This window comes from Haliaeetus albicilla, chromosome 21 (assembly GCF_947461875.1).
Source record: "Haliaeetus albicilla chromosome 21, bHalAlb1.1, whole genome shotgun sequence".
Lineage (NCBI taxonomy): Eukaryota > Metazoa > Chordata > Aves > Accipitriformes > Accipitridae > Haliaeetus > Haliaeetus albicilla.
The window spans coordinates 18,462,014-18,475,984 of record NC_091503.1 but is presented as its reverse complement, the minus strand read 5'-3'; the positions used below and the strand labels follow the sequence as shown (position 1 = coordinate 18,475,984).

At 44.5% G+C, this 13,971-nt stretch overlaps 1 protein-coding gene across 2 annotated transcripts in view; it reads right to left on the bottom strand.

Annotated features, from left to right (window-relative positions):
* PHACTR1 (phosphatase and actin regulator 1) overlaps nucleotides 1-13,971 on the bottom strand; it is a 310,963-nt gene that overhangs the window by 288,351 nt on the left and 8,641 nt on the right. For both annotated transcript variants that reach the window (XM_069809108.1, XM_069809106.1), the window contains exons 2-3: nucleotides 10,491-10,637; nucleotides 8,560-8,706 (exon numbers count right to left, since the gene is read on the bottom strand). In XM_069809108.1, the coding sequence (XP_069665209.1) occupies nucleotides 8,560-8,706; nucleotides 10,491-10,637 (294 nt within the window). The remainder of the gene's footprint in view (nucleotides 1-8,559; nucleotides 8,707-10,490; nucleotides 10,638-13,971) is intronic.

The following is a 13,971-nucleotide window of genomic DNA, read 5'->3' as shown; positions in this document are numbered from 1 at the left end:
ACTTAATTTTTCAACTCTGCCTCCCTATTTTCTTGCTGAATTTGCTACTCATTTAAATTCTTCTTTGGACATCATCTTCATTGTGTTTCTTATAGATTGAATTGTAATTTCAAGATATAAAAATTATTACAAAGTCTGCAGTAACAGCAATAATTATCTTCTTTCAAATATTCAGTAATACCGGCTCCACAACAAAACCTAGGGAAGGCAGCCATGTACTGAGGGTCAAGCTATAGCCTCAGCATATCAGTATAAAACAAGACCACCAATGCATTCTAAACACAGGCAACAGAACTGCATGATTATAAATGGCTATTACATGATTATAAATAATTTTAGCCTAAAAGTATTCTGAACGAAGAAAACATTTTTAGTTGACTATATCAACAAATCATATTACCATGTAAAATACATTAAATTAATATAATTAAAATGTTATAACTGACAGTTTTTGCACCTCATCCACAAGAGATACATTGTGATGAATGTTCGTCACCAAGAAAGCGTGAGTGCAGCCAAGTTTTATTTTGATACAGAAGTATAACATTCTACACTGATTCTATGGTCTAAACTCTAAGCACAAGAAACATCTGCTAATAACACAATATTCATTAGCATTGACATTTTACGTTATCTGAAAACAGACAGCCCGGGACATTCTTTCTGCACTAATCACTTTTGTCATACTGCAAAAACTTACAAACTTGAAGACTGATTCTGAAGGCACTCACATGCCTAGCTGTGAGTATTACTGTGAGTAGTCCCAATGAAACCAATTAGTTGACTCAGAGTAATTAAGCATTAAAGCTAATTATACCTGTTACTGAGAATTAGGCTCTTTCTTTTTACTAAATTTTACAGTTAGTAATTCTGAACAGGGATGCCAGTTCTGACAATTTTATCAGAAGTTTTGGAAAAATGTATTTTCCTTAAATAGTTGGTTCCAAGAAGAAAACTGTGGTTCCTGATGAAACAAAAAAAACCGAAAGTATTATGCACTGTCCCAGCTTGCAGGAATAAACTTGGTTGTGTTAACCCAACAAGCTCATCGAGCAAAGGCAAATATAGAGATAACTTCTTACTCGGGCAAATTCCACCATGTCAATTTTCTTGAAGAACCAGGTTAGCAACAAAGCACTACGGCAGCCTTAAAATCACATGTACTGCAGACAGCTGTAAGAAGTATCAGGTCTGCATATTCTGATCCCAAAGCAAACATGTACCGTCCTTCCTTTTATCTCCCATCACGATTGTTCTGCAGCAATGTCGGTGCCATTGACTGCATGGGTATCAGCTGCCCCCCTGACCCAGAAAGGTGATGCACATGTGCAGCGCCACAAGAACAGTTAAAATACAAAAGCTTCCTTTTAGCCAATTCCACCAACACGTTCAGCATTCAGAGAAACAGATCTTGTATCATTTTCTTCTTGCCAGTTCCATCATTCTGACTGACTGTGCCTTTCCCTTCAAATTGTCCCCAATTGTATTTGTTAACTAAAGCCTGCATGAACAAACCCTTTTGGATGACAGCTGGTGAAGCAGGGGCATCTCTCCCCTTTAAAGGACTCAGAGAACCTGTAAACTTATTCCCATCTGGCACTCACTGAAGGTCATAGTCTTAAACCAAAGGTCTCCAAAGCCAAGTACAAGAGTTAAAACCTCAGTTGGCATTAAGGCCTTTTCCCTCAAAACAGACTGTTTACCTGCCGCATACGATGATGATACAGAGGTGCTTTCAGCCGCTCCATTTAGCCCTGGCAAGGGCCAGTTATCTCAAATGGTGTGTTCTTGCCACACGGTAGGTGGCATTCAGTTTGGAGGCTCGATTTTCCTGGTGTGTGCGCTCACGCTCCTGGGGTTGGAAAACGGCCACAAAATGAGTGACGGGCACACATCCCATCTCTAGTTATACCCCAAATTAAGCAGCATTAAGACTAATAGTCATCATTCAATTAACATGCAGGCACAAGTTTTGGTTATGCAAAGCCTGATGCAAAGGAGGCCAGTTCTTCAGGCCCTTTTATAAAGGTATTAAGAAATGCTTTGCCAAAACTGGTGATTTGGCTTCCTAAGTATGAGAGGGTCTCCATGACAATAATCTGAGGGAGTGATTAGAGCAGAGAGAGAAGGTGGCATTTTTCCAAGCATGCATTTTTACTAATCTTTCTCCAGAAAGAAATAAAACCTCCCACACATATAGAAAGCCCACAACTGCATACTTCTCTCTCCCCCATTCTCTCGAGTCCAATCTTTTCTACCTGAAACCTTAAAGCCACCATAATTTGAAAGTATTTTTAAAAATACGAATATGCCCTTCAGATTACCCCTTCAACATCACTTCTAATCTGTGAGACCCATAAATCCAAAGTAGTTTAAATTCGTGCATCATTTTAGGGATTATTTATTCTAATCATGAAACCATGCAGAATATTTTATTATGGATATATGCAAACTTACGCTGGATAAACAGGAAAGAAAAAACACAACTCCAAACGTGGTAACATTTCAAATGACTGCAGAGATGATTAATTGGGTTAGTGTACTAAATCATATGTAAGGATGACCAGGGGCAAACTCAGAAACTTCAAAACAGATTTTTAAACCAAATGGTGGGTTTTAGAGAAAATTAAAAATGGATGGGATGGAGATTTCCTGCAGAAAATCCAGTCAAGTCATTTTACTTTATTTTAACCTATTTAGAATTTACCCACCTCAGTGAACTGTATAGATATTCTTTCTCATTTTACACAGTGACAAAACAAAGTGCACAACCTCCTCCTTGATCACTGCAGAAAAATGCACTGTACCCTTCTAGACAAACCAACATGTATGAGGCTAATACATATGACATTATCTTTCCATTAGAAAGGAAATTCATAGATCATTTTACTCTCTGAAAAGTATTCAGCACAGCTCTAAAGCTATATAACAGAACAAATACAGTGATACAAATAATAACAGTAAGGCAGCCTACCATGAAGGCTGTAAGAAGTACTAGGGCCCAAAAAAAGTGTGGACGGTGCCAGGACAGTGAAAATGGAGGAAGCTTTTGATTTCAACTTTGTGCCTGGTTCAGACCAGGAGAGTTCCCGTGTATAAAACTAACAGTCACCCTTTGTATCGTGGCTTTCCCCCACCAGCTCTGCATCACAGAAACAGCCGACTATGAACATTTCTCAGCTCGCTAACATTTGTCTCACCCATTCAGCAGTTTCTGCCAGGATCCTCCTCCCTCTTTACACCCTGTGAATTAATTCTGCTTGCAGCAGCACTAACACAGGCTGCTATGGGGTTTTTTTCCTCTCACCAATATGTGAGTTATTCATCACTGCTTAAAAACAGTAAATGGTACCGAGTTCACTTGCCTTTCTAGACACAAGGACCTTTCTTCTACACGCATGGCAAAATTGTGCAGAGCCACTCAGTCCTTTCCCTCTCAGCTTTCCTTTCCCAGAACACATTCCAGGAGAACACGTGCCTCCGTACCACAAAGAGATAAAACAGATCTTTCATCACTGAAGGGAAGCAGAGATGTATGTTTCTACAGTCTGGCTCAGATCCCTGGCTGAAGTCAACAAATGACTTACATCACTTGAGGATCCAGCCACTTCAGTGAGATTACTGAGTGACTTCAGTACACTTAAAACCTGTGCTGCACTTCAGGGCCGAGCGAGCCATCTGGGCTTCATAGCCAGCACAGGCTGCACCATCCATATCAGGTCTGCTCTATCGTTACCTCTCTCTCCCCACCTTCAGAGCCCAGCTCCGGCACTCCTTGGGCCACCGACTTCTGTTCAGTTGCACCACTGGTGCACACTTTTAAGTCGGGGTGGGTGGCATATATTCACATTCAAAAGCTCCCCTTCCTTCATTTCACAGCATGGAAGCTAAATATATTCTTTCTGAAGGAACACCCCCTCTTTGCTGACCCTTAGTAGAGCTACTGCAGTCATTCTAGCCTTACACCTTATCCAAGGCATTGGCTTGCTTTCTCCTTGAGTCTCCATTCCCAGGTTAAATTCTAAGTAGACAATCAGCCTTGTTCAAACAAAGACTGACATTTGGTGACCTCCCTGAACGATCTCAGGAGGGTCCCATGGCAGCTGAGATAAAGACGACTTCTTGCACCACTTAACAAGAAGCCACTCTGCTAGAATCAACTTTGCAGCACAGGACTGCAGCACAAAGCTTACTCTTTTTCGGCTAGGAAGAAGTAAGACTATCTGTCTGTATATAGAAGTACCTCCATAGTGACTGACACTTGAAAGGCTAAAAGAGAACCTGAACAGATCAACTCGATGTGGTAGTCCCTCCTTCCCCTAACAAACATCGATAAAATTCGGACAGGGATTCCCCAAGCAGCTGCATGAAGAGGGAAGCAAAGGAAAAGCTCACACAACTTGTATCATTTAGTGAGAGTTTTAAGTCGTCTATTTCCTTATCAGTCATCACCTCTGCTAATTTATCAAGCTTGAAAGCCACCTACTATGCATTGCCATTTTAAAAGTATAATATTTTGCAACAGGAAGAATAGAAATCTGTCAAAACCTGTAATAGGTCAAAACCTGTAAAAAACACTTGAACTTGTCAGCTGGCACAGGACCAGGAAAGGGATTATGCTATTGGACAACTGTCACAGATGGAGGCCCAAGTTTTCAGAAGTAATTTGGGATTAGCTTTTAGATGCCTGAATCAGAATGTTAGAAAGACAATTAGAAAACTGCTTTTAAGAAGATGTATATGTAAAGCCAAAGATGGACATCAAGAGCTGGGGCCATGCCATATTGCTAATCATAATAAAGAAAACAAAAGATCACCACCCAAAAGTGAGAGCACATTCCACATTCCTCTAGTGTCGCACTGGAGGAAGTCTTTCAGAAAATTAAAAAATTAATTTCTGTATGTGGACTGATTCAGTATCAAATATGCAAAAGGAATCCATATCTGTCTATAGTTTTATGATGTTGCATAGCTACATTAATTTTGGTAGAAGAGGTAATTTAAATCCTTTGGGAAACATTATCCTCTTGATATGAGCACATAACTCAGATTAATAGGATCTGCATATGTATAACAGTAGGGAGAATAACCCTGAATTTGGAAAACAGCTTTGTATTTTAATCAGTTTGGGAACACCAGCAAAAAAAACATACCGGGGACAACTAATTGAAAAGCATTTGTTAACTCATGCTAGGTAATAATTGTGAGTTAATTGACCAACATTTAGAAACAAACATAACAAACAAGTATATCTTGTAAAAGCAAACAAAGCAGAACTGTTAATATAATCGAAAGAGAAGGGCAGGTAGAAGTTGCACTGTTAATCACTTATAAATTGTGGGGTTTTTACAATCCAGACCAAATCTGTGCTATACCCAAATTCTATAATTGACTCTGTGTATGCAATCTCTCAGTTGTTCAACAATACAGATAACAGCAGTAATGGTTTAATTATACCTTACAGCTGAAGTAGATAAAAACCTGCTAGTTCTTAACTAGTGGTTGTAATTAAGAGCGGAGAAGAGCAGTATTCACTGCATCTGCTTATGTTTCATTAATAAAAGTGGATTTTAAGTTCCAATACAGCAAAGCAGCTGCACGCTGCATCCAAGCCCTGACCGTGTCCTGACAGAAGACAATGACTGGGGAATGCAGCTCGGCTTGTAGCAGCTGTAGGAAAAACAGCTCAGTAAGCAGTGGTTGAGCAGCAGCTGTAGATATGGAACGCACTAAACAGAAAGCAAGCGATAAGCACGTAAGAAAGAGGTTCTTTCCTGTGCCCCAAGCGTCACTTTAGGTTCAACTGCCCCGACCGGTTGAAGAAACAGTGTTACTTTCTTTTTACCACTTTCCCCCTGCACAGGCAGAGAAATACGCCCACCCTCGCGCACACACGTGTACTGCCAACCCACGGACAGCGAGGGAGAGCAAGACGAGGCGGGACACGCAGCTTCCACCCCCGGCCGAGCGGTCGGCTACCGGGGCCGGTCCCCGCCGCTCCGGCCGGCGCTTCAGCACCAGGGGCGGCGGACAGCGCCCGCGGGCTACCGGGCGGCCCCGCCCGGCCCGGCCCCCCCCCGCCACGCCCCGCCACGCCCCAGGGCGGGGTCAGCGGCGAGGCGGGAGGTCGGGCCCCTCTGCCTGCAGGCCAGGCAGCACCCCGGCACACCGAGAGCGACCCGCCGCCTTCCGTGGCACATCAGCAACATCACCAGCAGCAACGAAAATGAAAAGCAGGTAAGTTGAGGAAGGGGGGGGGGCTCCACACATACCCCCCAAAAATAAATTCAAGAACGTTGCGCCTCGTAACTCAGAAGTTTCAAATGCCAACCCTGCACCACACAGCATTACTACGTACGAGCAAAAGTGGCTAAACAAATTTTCTAACAGCTGTTTCCTTGGAATGGAGAGTTCTCAAACCCAGGCTGCTTGGTTTCTGCTTTCTGAGCAAACAGAAGAGTAAAACCAACAGCTCAGAAATAAAGTGGGTACCAGTGGCACGTTTCACTTGCTTTTTGGCTCACTCACTCAATACTGGTTGCTAAGCAATTTTTTTTTTTAAAGCTCAAAACTACTCACTGCCAGATGGATTAATGAAAACACACACTTGCACTACTTAAAACATTTTTCATTTATATTTCTTGATACACCAGTACTGTTTCTTTTAATTATTTCTTTTAAAGGAATTCCATTCCCAGGTTTGAAAGTAAAGACATAAATTAAAGAGAGCCAGGGAGAGGGGAGGAACAGAAAGAAGCTAAGTGTAATTATCATTTTTTTCAGTGGATTGCAGGAAAGAGGTACCTAGAGACTTGCATATCCTCTGGGACTTGTAGCAAAGACAGCATGTCTAGCTCAGCATAGAGATGTGAGGCACCAGGTGACCTGAAGGTGCCTTGCTCCTAACTGGTTTATCTATTTATAACTACATGACATAACATTACCTGTGACAGCACAAGTCAATGCAGGGTTACTTCAGCAGTCAAATAACCATACACAGCCTCTTTTTATTTACACCTTACGCACAGCGATGCTCTTTCCATTTTCACTCCCAGTTCTTTAGAGCGGAAACCTGGCATCTGGCACTGTCTTCCAGCTTGTGCCTTGAAATGCCACCCAACTTACCTACAGCTTAGTAATTTTTAAGAAGTCATGATCAGAAAGAAATAATGACCTGCCATATGATGTAACCAACCATGCTGTCAATGGTAAAACCAAACAGCGTATTAGCCATTACCAAGGGTGTAATTACAGCAGGGATAACGGGAGGGGGAGGCGAATCCATTCCATGCCCAAATGGAGGAAAAAACGCATCTCTGCCATCTCCAACTTTCTGCCAGCTGAAAGGGGGGAGGAGGGACAGGGAGACTGCAGCATGGCAAGCAGCAACTCCCAGGCAGCTCTTTTCCCTTTACAGCTGGCAGTGAGCTGACAGGCTCAGCATCAAAGACTGTTACACAGTTGGGTCATTTTGTGCGCTGCTGCTGGGACAGAAGGGAGGCTGCAGTAGAGCTTCCTGGCTACAGATCCTCCCTCACGCCCACCCCACGGACAGAGGAAGTCTGGTTTGGTGCAGAGAACCAACAGAGAGAACTTTCTTTTCCTTTGTTTTTGAGAGCAAGTAACCTCTGGTGTAGTTTACTGTTAACTGAGCACATAAGGAAAGAGAAGGTCAGGGAAAGAGGGGAAAACCACAGGCCTAGTAGGGAAGAAACAGGATAGTCACCCTGTGCAGGATGAACTGAAGGGGACAGCCGAAATCTCAAGGGAGCCATGAGGAAGAGGTGGCAGAGAGGAAGGAGCGGCAGTGGAGAAGGGGGACGGAAAGGTCAGGTAGAGACTTGCAGGAGGCTCGTCCCGATAATGGGCACGAGGAGGTGAATGTGGGGAGCTGGAGGTGTGTTGGTAGAAAGCATCAGGCTCTACAGCCTTCGAGTCACAAAAAGCGACGCTGAGACCACAGGGGACCTCCCAAGACTGAGAAAAAGCGGACAACGCAGGTGCAAGTTTCCTTGCACTTTTGAGGCACAAACCCATCAGGGGAAGAAGGCAAAGAGTGAGAGGGTGAGAGACGTGCAAAACGCCAAGAGCAGCGTCTCCAGGAGGGACACCAGAAGAACCTGGTGAGCAGGGGCAGACCAGAAGTCTTGTGGGGATGCGGTACCCACTCTCCGCGGGCTGAGAGGATGGTGCTTTGGGAGAGGGCAGGCTTCGAGGCGCCGAACCGAGAAGGGAAGCCGGCAGCCGCCGGGGCGGGCGAGAGCTGGGGGAGTAAGGGCAGCCGGTCAGTGGGCCAAGGCCGGAGGAGGAGGCCGGGGAGGCACGGAGAAACGGACGCCCGGGCAGGGCAGGGCCGGGCGGCGGCGCCCGGGGAGCCCGCCGGCGCTGGCGGGGGAGGAGGCCGCGGCGCCGGGGGCGGCCCCTTCCCTCCCTGCCTCCCCCGCCGGTCCACGGGCGGCTGTCAGCGAGGCGGGCGGCTGTCAGCCAGGCGGGCGGCTGTCTGTCAGCCAGGCGGGCCGCCCCCCCCTCGCCTCACCCCCGGGCCGGGCCGTGTCTCACCTGTCTCGAGGTTGAAGGAGATCCGGGCCTCAGCGAGGTAGGGGGTGTCGCTCTTGGAGCGGACGCGGCGGATGGGTCTGCGGTCGATGTCCTCCTCGGAAGATGCCGCCATTAATGTGGGCACGGTGAGCAGCGTGGCCCGGCGAGCTGGCGAGGGCGAGCGGCGGCGCGGCCGGGCGAGGAGGGGGCGGAGGGGGCGGGCGAGGAGGGAGGGAGGCGGGGGAGGGGAGGACGGGGAAGGAGAGAGGGAAAGGGAGAAAGGAGCGGAGGGAGTGAGGGAGGGAGAGACACAGGGAAAACCCGTCAAGGATCGGCGGACGGGAGCGGCCGCGCCGGCCCTGCCCGCTGCCCCTGCCCGCCGCCAGCGCCTCCGCCGGCCGAGTCCCGCCCGCGGCCGCTCGTCTCAGAGGCGGCCACCTTCGCCCCGGGGCTGGGGGGGGGGGGGGGGAACGGAGCGGTGTGCCCCGCCTGCTCCCCTGCCCAGGGGAGGCCCGGGCCGGGGGCCTGGCTGAGGTGCCCCCCGCCCCGGGGCAGGGTCCCGGCTGAGGTGGTTTTGCTGCTCGCAGGGGAGGGTCCCGGCTGAGGTGACTGCCGCCCCGCCCCCCCCCCCTCAAGCAGCTCGGCCTGGCTGAGGTGCCACACGACGCCATGGGCCTGGCGGGCCGAGGTGCCACCCTGCAGCGGGCCTGGCACCTCCCGCCCCTGTCTTGGACACCCCGAACTGCTCTCTTCCAGCCTAGGGGTCCTAAAACTCAAGGCTGGATCGAGACTTGGTGGGAAGTCTAAGTCCCTGCACCTCCTTCTCCTCTTGCCTCGGGTGAACCCATTAAGTAAACCAGAACGGCGCACCAGGCCAAGCGCTTTAAAATGCCAAGGGGGCTGAGGAGCCTACGCTCAGTGTTTAAAACGGCCCGTCACTTAAAGCTTGGAACTCGTATTCCTAAGTCACTTTGGCAGGTCTCTGAAAAAAATGTGACCGTAGGCAAAAATCAGGGACTCCATTCTCCAGCTGCAGACTGGGGACAATGTTTTGCTGCTTCTCCCCTATTCTGGCTTCTCTATTTAGGAATCAGCTCTTTATGTAGGAGTTGCCCTGCGGTTGGAAGCTGCCTGCCATCTAAGGGCTCCAGTTTCAGTTGGGAACTCTAGATGTTGGTGTAATACAAGTAATGAAAAATGCTAATTTTAGAAAAAATCTGGGTAGCATAAAAGTACTACATAAAGTGAGAGTTAAACAGTTAAAATATGTGCCAGGGAGTGGACTAGTTCATCCCATTTAATTCAAATTTTTTAAAGAAAATCCAGTCTGCTTAAAGTCACTAAGTTGTCAGTACTTCCAACATCTTTTGGTTTGGTCAACCTCAGTGAGAAAAAGGACCAGGGAATGCTGGGCTCAGTAACTCTGAAGGCAATGAGAGTAACATTAACTGGTCTGAATTTTGGGGGACAGCTCTCTTAACTCATTCCTGCAGAATCAAGAGTTTTCTGTGAACTTTTGCCAGTTAAACCTATAAAGGTTTTGGGGTGTGCTGGGTGTTCTTCCATGACTGTAATGTTGGGTTTAGCTGAAGTCTGCTGTTAGCTCTAATCCCTTCATAAATGTCCACAAGAACTTTCACGTTTCTGGATGCCTGGAGTGGTTAAGATATCAATATATCTTGTTTGCAAAGCCGTTCTCTTTTGCTCTGATTTTACTGGCTCGCCCTAGCTAGAACAGGGGAAAATCTTTAGTTAGTACTTGCAGGAGAATTTTGAAAAGGATCCCTGTTGGTACATATGCAGGTGCTTGTAGTTAGACAGCCATGACACCGTTGGATGTCTACTGAACCACCATACCACTTGTGAACGAGGAGGTACCATCTGGTCCATCTGCATCTCAAAAAAAGTCTTTAATTAACATCATACACTGTTTGGGAATGGGGTGGTCTTACCATTATCAAGGTTGAAGCAGATCCTAGCTTCTTCCAAGTAAGGGGTGTCACTCTTAGACCGGAGTCTTCTGATGGGTCTCCGGTCTATGTCATCCTCCGAAGACGCTGTCATCAGAGTGGGCACAGTGAGAAGAGTTGCCCGACGAGCTGGTAAGAAAGAACAAATGAAGAGGAGAATAGCAGGAGAAAGGAGAAATGGAAAGGGGAAGGAAGAGGGAGAAAAAGAAGAAAAGAGAAGAGAAAGAAAATCATTCAATGGTAAAGAGGATCTGTAGCAGGTAGTAGAAGAGGCTATTTGCTGAAAGGTCCCTGCCTCACATGCTCCAGAATTTAAGGGCTGCACTGAATGATGCCAAGAAGAGGAAAGATTGGTGTGTCGTGTGCCCCAAACACACAGGTTATAGGTCTGTTCCTGCCTCAGATTGTTTGTTCAAAGTTCCTAGTTTTTCCACTTAAACCACTCTCTTCACAAATTCTCAATAGCTGTAGTCTCTCTTTTTCTGAATGCTGTTTTTGAGGCTGTGATGCCTGAGTAATCGAAGTATTTAAGTGACTGCTTAGCTTGCAGGAATCAGTGGAAGCTGTGCTTGGGACACATGACATGATGCCTACAACAACTATTCCAGAACTCATTTTCTTGTTGTCTTGATTTGGGCACTCAAAATTAACAGCTACTTTTTGCTCTTCATCACTTTATGTCTTAGTTTCGGAGTTGTGAAACAGGGAGAATCATCATTTTCTTTCAGTAGGGATTTCATGAGGATATAAATTCATTAATATTTGTAAAGTATTCATATACTTTAGTGAAGCACCAATGAAAAGCCCATGAGGAAATTAAGATTTCTATTTTCTGAACTGGGTTTAAATGGCTTGGGGCCATGCCTTCAAGGAGGAGAAAGCAAAATATTTAATACTGGCTTATTAAGTGAGCACTGCCCACTCCATGCACTGATGAAGCAAATGGTAGGATAGTAAAAAATTACTGTGTCATCATGCAATTAGAAACTGTACTAAATACATATGTATAAGGAGACTGAATTAATGTTGTAGAGGCAAACATCATTCTGGCATTGCCTAAGTATTTAGCACTTGACCTTACAGCCTTGATAATGTCCCTTTAATGTAGGTGTTTTTCATGTGAAATGTAATTATGAGCAGCTGTTGAATGCTTTGGGTGCTGAACCTATAAATTACAAATCAAATACAGAAGAGCCTCTATAAATATATCCACCTCAATTCTCTCTCTCGGTAGATAAAGATTATCACAAATGCTAGCTGGGATCTGGCTGATCACTGAAAGCGTGAGCACCATGCACAAGTACCTTCTCAGTGTGTTTCTCTCCCCTCCGCCTCATATATAGCTGGAAAGAGAGTTTCAGCTTGAAAGCCTGTCCTTAGCCTTAGTGTGGGACTGTTAACGTTAACTTTCATGTGGGACCCTGTAAGAGCCTAGGAGCCTAAACCCTGGATGTTGCTGTTTGGGCATTGTCTGGCAGAACAGCCTTTATCTTAGGGCTTTTGTAAGCCACCACACTTCAAATAACTAATAATGAACTATATTTTCCTGCTGGGACTGGAGAGCACGACTGATAGTGACTAAGAGCATGTTCTGCAGCCTGTTAACTGTGGTTCTTTCTTTTAATAGTTTTTCAGAGTTCCAAATAATACCTGTCAATCAGAAGCCTTCAGATGCCTAAAACCTGACTTAGGTGTTAGGTATGATAGCATATAATTAGTATGAGTTAACTAAAGCTGTCACGCTCTATTTGTCAATTTGCAGCATTATGTAGTTTACTAAACAAGTAAATCTGTGCTGCTGGACATAGGAGTTATTTCTGGTCTAACTTGCTTGTTTTCTGGTTTTAAATAGATTTCTTTCAAGTTTTTGCACATTTCTAACCTAGGGTTTGAATTTGAAGTAAAAGCAGAGGCCAAGAGTTGAAACTGATTTAATGGGGTCAACTACTGAGATTAAGCTAAAGTAAACACTGTGACTAGACTGTAAACTATTACTCCCTTGTAATAGTGAAGTACAGTAATGAAGATAAAAGAGAATGGAAAATTTCTGCTACAGAGAATTTTGTGTACTGCATCATCAAATTTGCACTTAAGGAAGATTTATCTGTATATGAAGTCAGCATTGTAAAAATCATCTCATAAAACAACCTTGTAAAACATTTGTCTTTTAAAACTGGCATGATCTAGCTGTAGTTAAAGCAAGGAAAAGGGCACCCATGCATTTCAGGGCTGGCTAAATCACAGCATAGGAATCTATTTGAAAAAAGAAGAAAAAACAACACCAAATTGCATATACATTTATGGTAAGCAGAGAATAAGAGTGGGCTTTTCTATATAATTGTTTATAAATAATTTTTACCTTTGGGGTCAAAATATTGGGATCTGGCTTGTATTCATTTTGACTAGAGGTAGATGGATGCTGGAAAATGTTTCTTAGAGTATTCATTATATATTAGTTTGACAACAATGATTATCTCCCCTTTGTGTGTATTACCAAAAGGAGTTTTCAAGAATGACTGAAAATTTTAAGTAAACATTTGAAAAATTTCAGAGGAAGCTAATAAGTATAAAAACATTTTCCAATAAAAACCTAACATCAATTCTTATGCAGCCATGGAACTGGAAATTATAGCTGATCACATTCTGATATCCATACAGTGATACTGAATATTTATGCATGCCATGAACATACCTGAACACACTCTTTTCCTAACCATAATCCATAGCACTCCTTATTACAAGAGTGACTTGCCATATACTTTTTAGTAAAGCTGTCAACATTTGCCCAATGTGAGCATTGGGTCCATCACAGATAATCCACTAGTATCTCTAGCTTCAGCTGCTCTCCACAAACCAGCTCAGTCTCTGGGACACATTTTTAGGAGATGGTTTTTCAGGAAAATTAGAAAGTGTCCTCTTGAAGGTCTTGGAGTAAAGGAATGACATTATGATACACATTAAGGGGCCCAGTTATGCCGCAAATGGAATGTGAGACCAGCGTCCAAAACCTCATTTTAAGCAGCGACTCTTAACAGCGCACAGAAGGCAAATCAGTAATTTTGGTTAAATTCTTTCATTCTGTTTGCATTGTTCTTCATGGGGTTACGCCACAATTGGCACATTGCGGCAACATCTTGTCTGGTATTTGCTAGAAAGGGAAAAGGTTGCTTATGGAGGAAAAATACCTTAAAAATAGAAATGCGTTAATGTATGTAATGACACCTTAGAACTGATTACATATAATTCACATTTGTGTCTCAAAATATTTTATGTTACTGAAGTACAACACAAGTATGTGTTTGGCAGAAGGGAATGTGAAATACGTAAATTATTATATTGCATGTTCAGAGGCATTTTGAACATTTAATTTCAATATATTTAGTTACATCTACAGGTCGTCCAATTTTTGAATGCTGTTTGAAATTCATGAGAACATGGGGGACAGTTTGCAAAGAATTTTTGA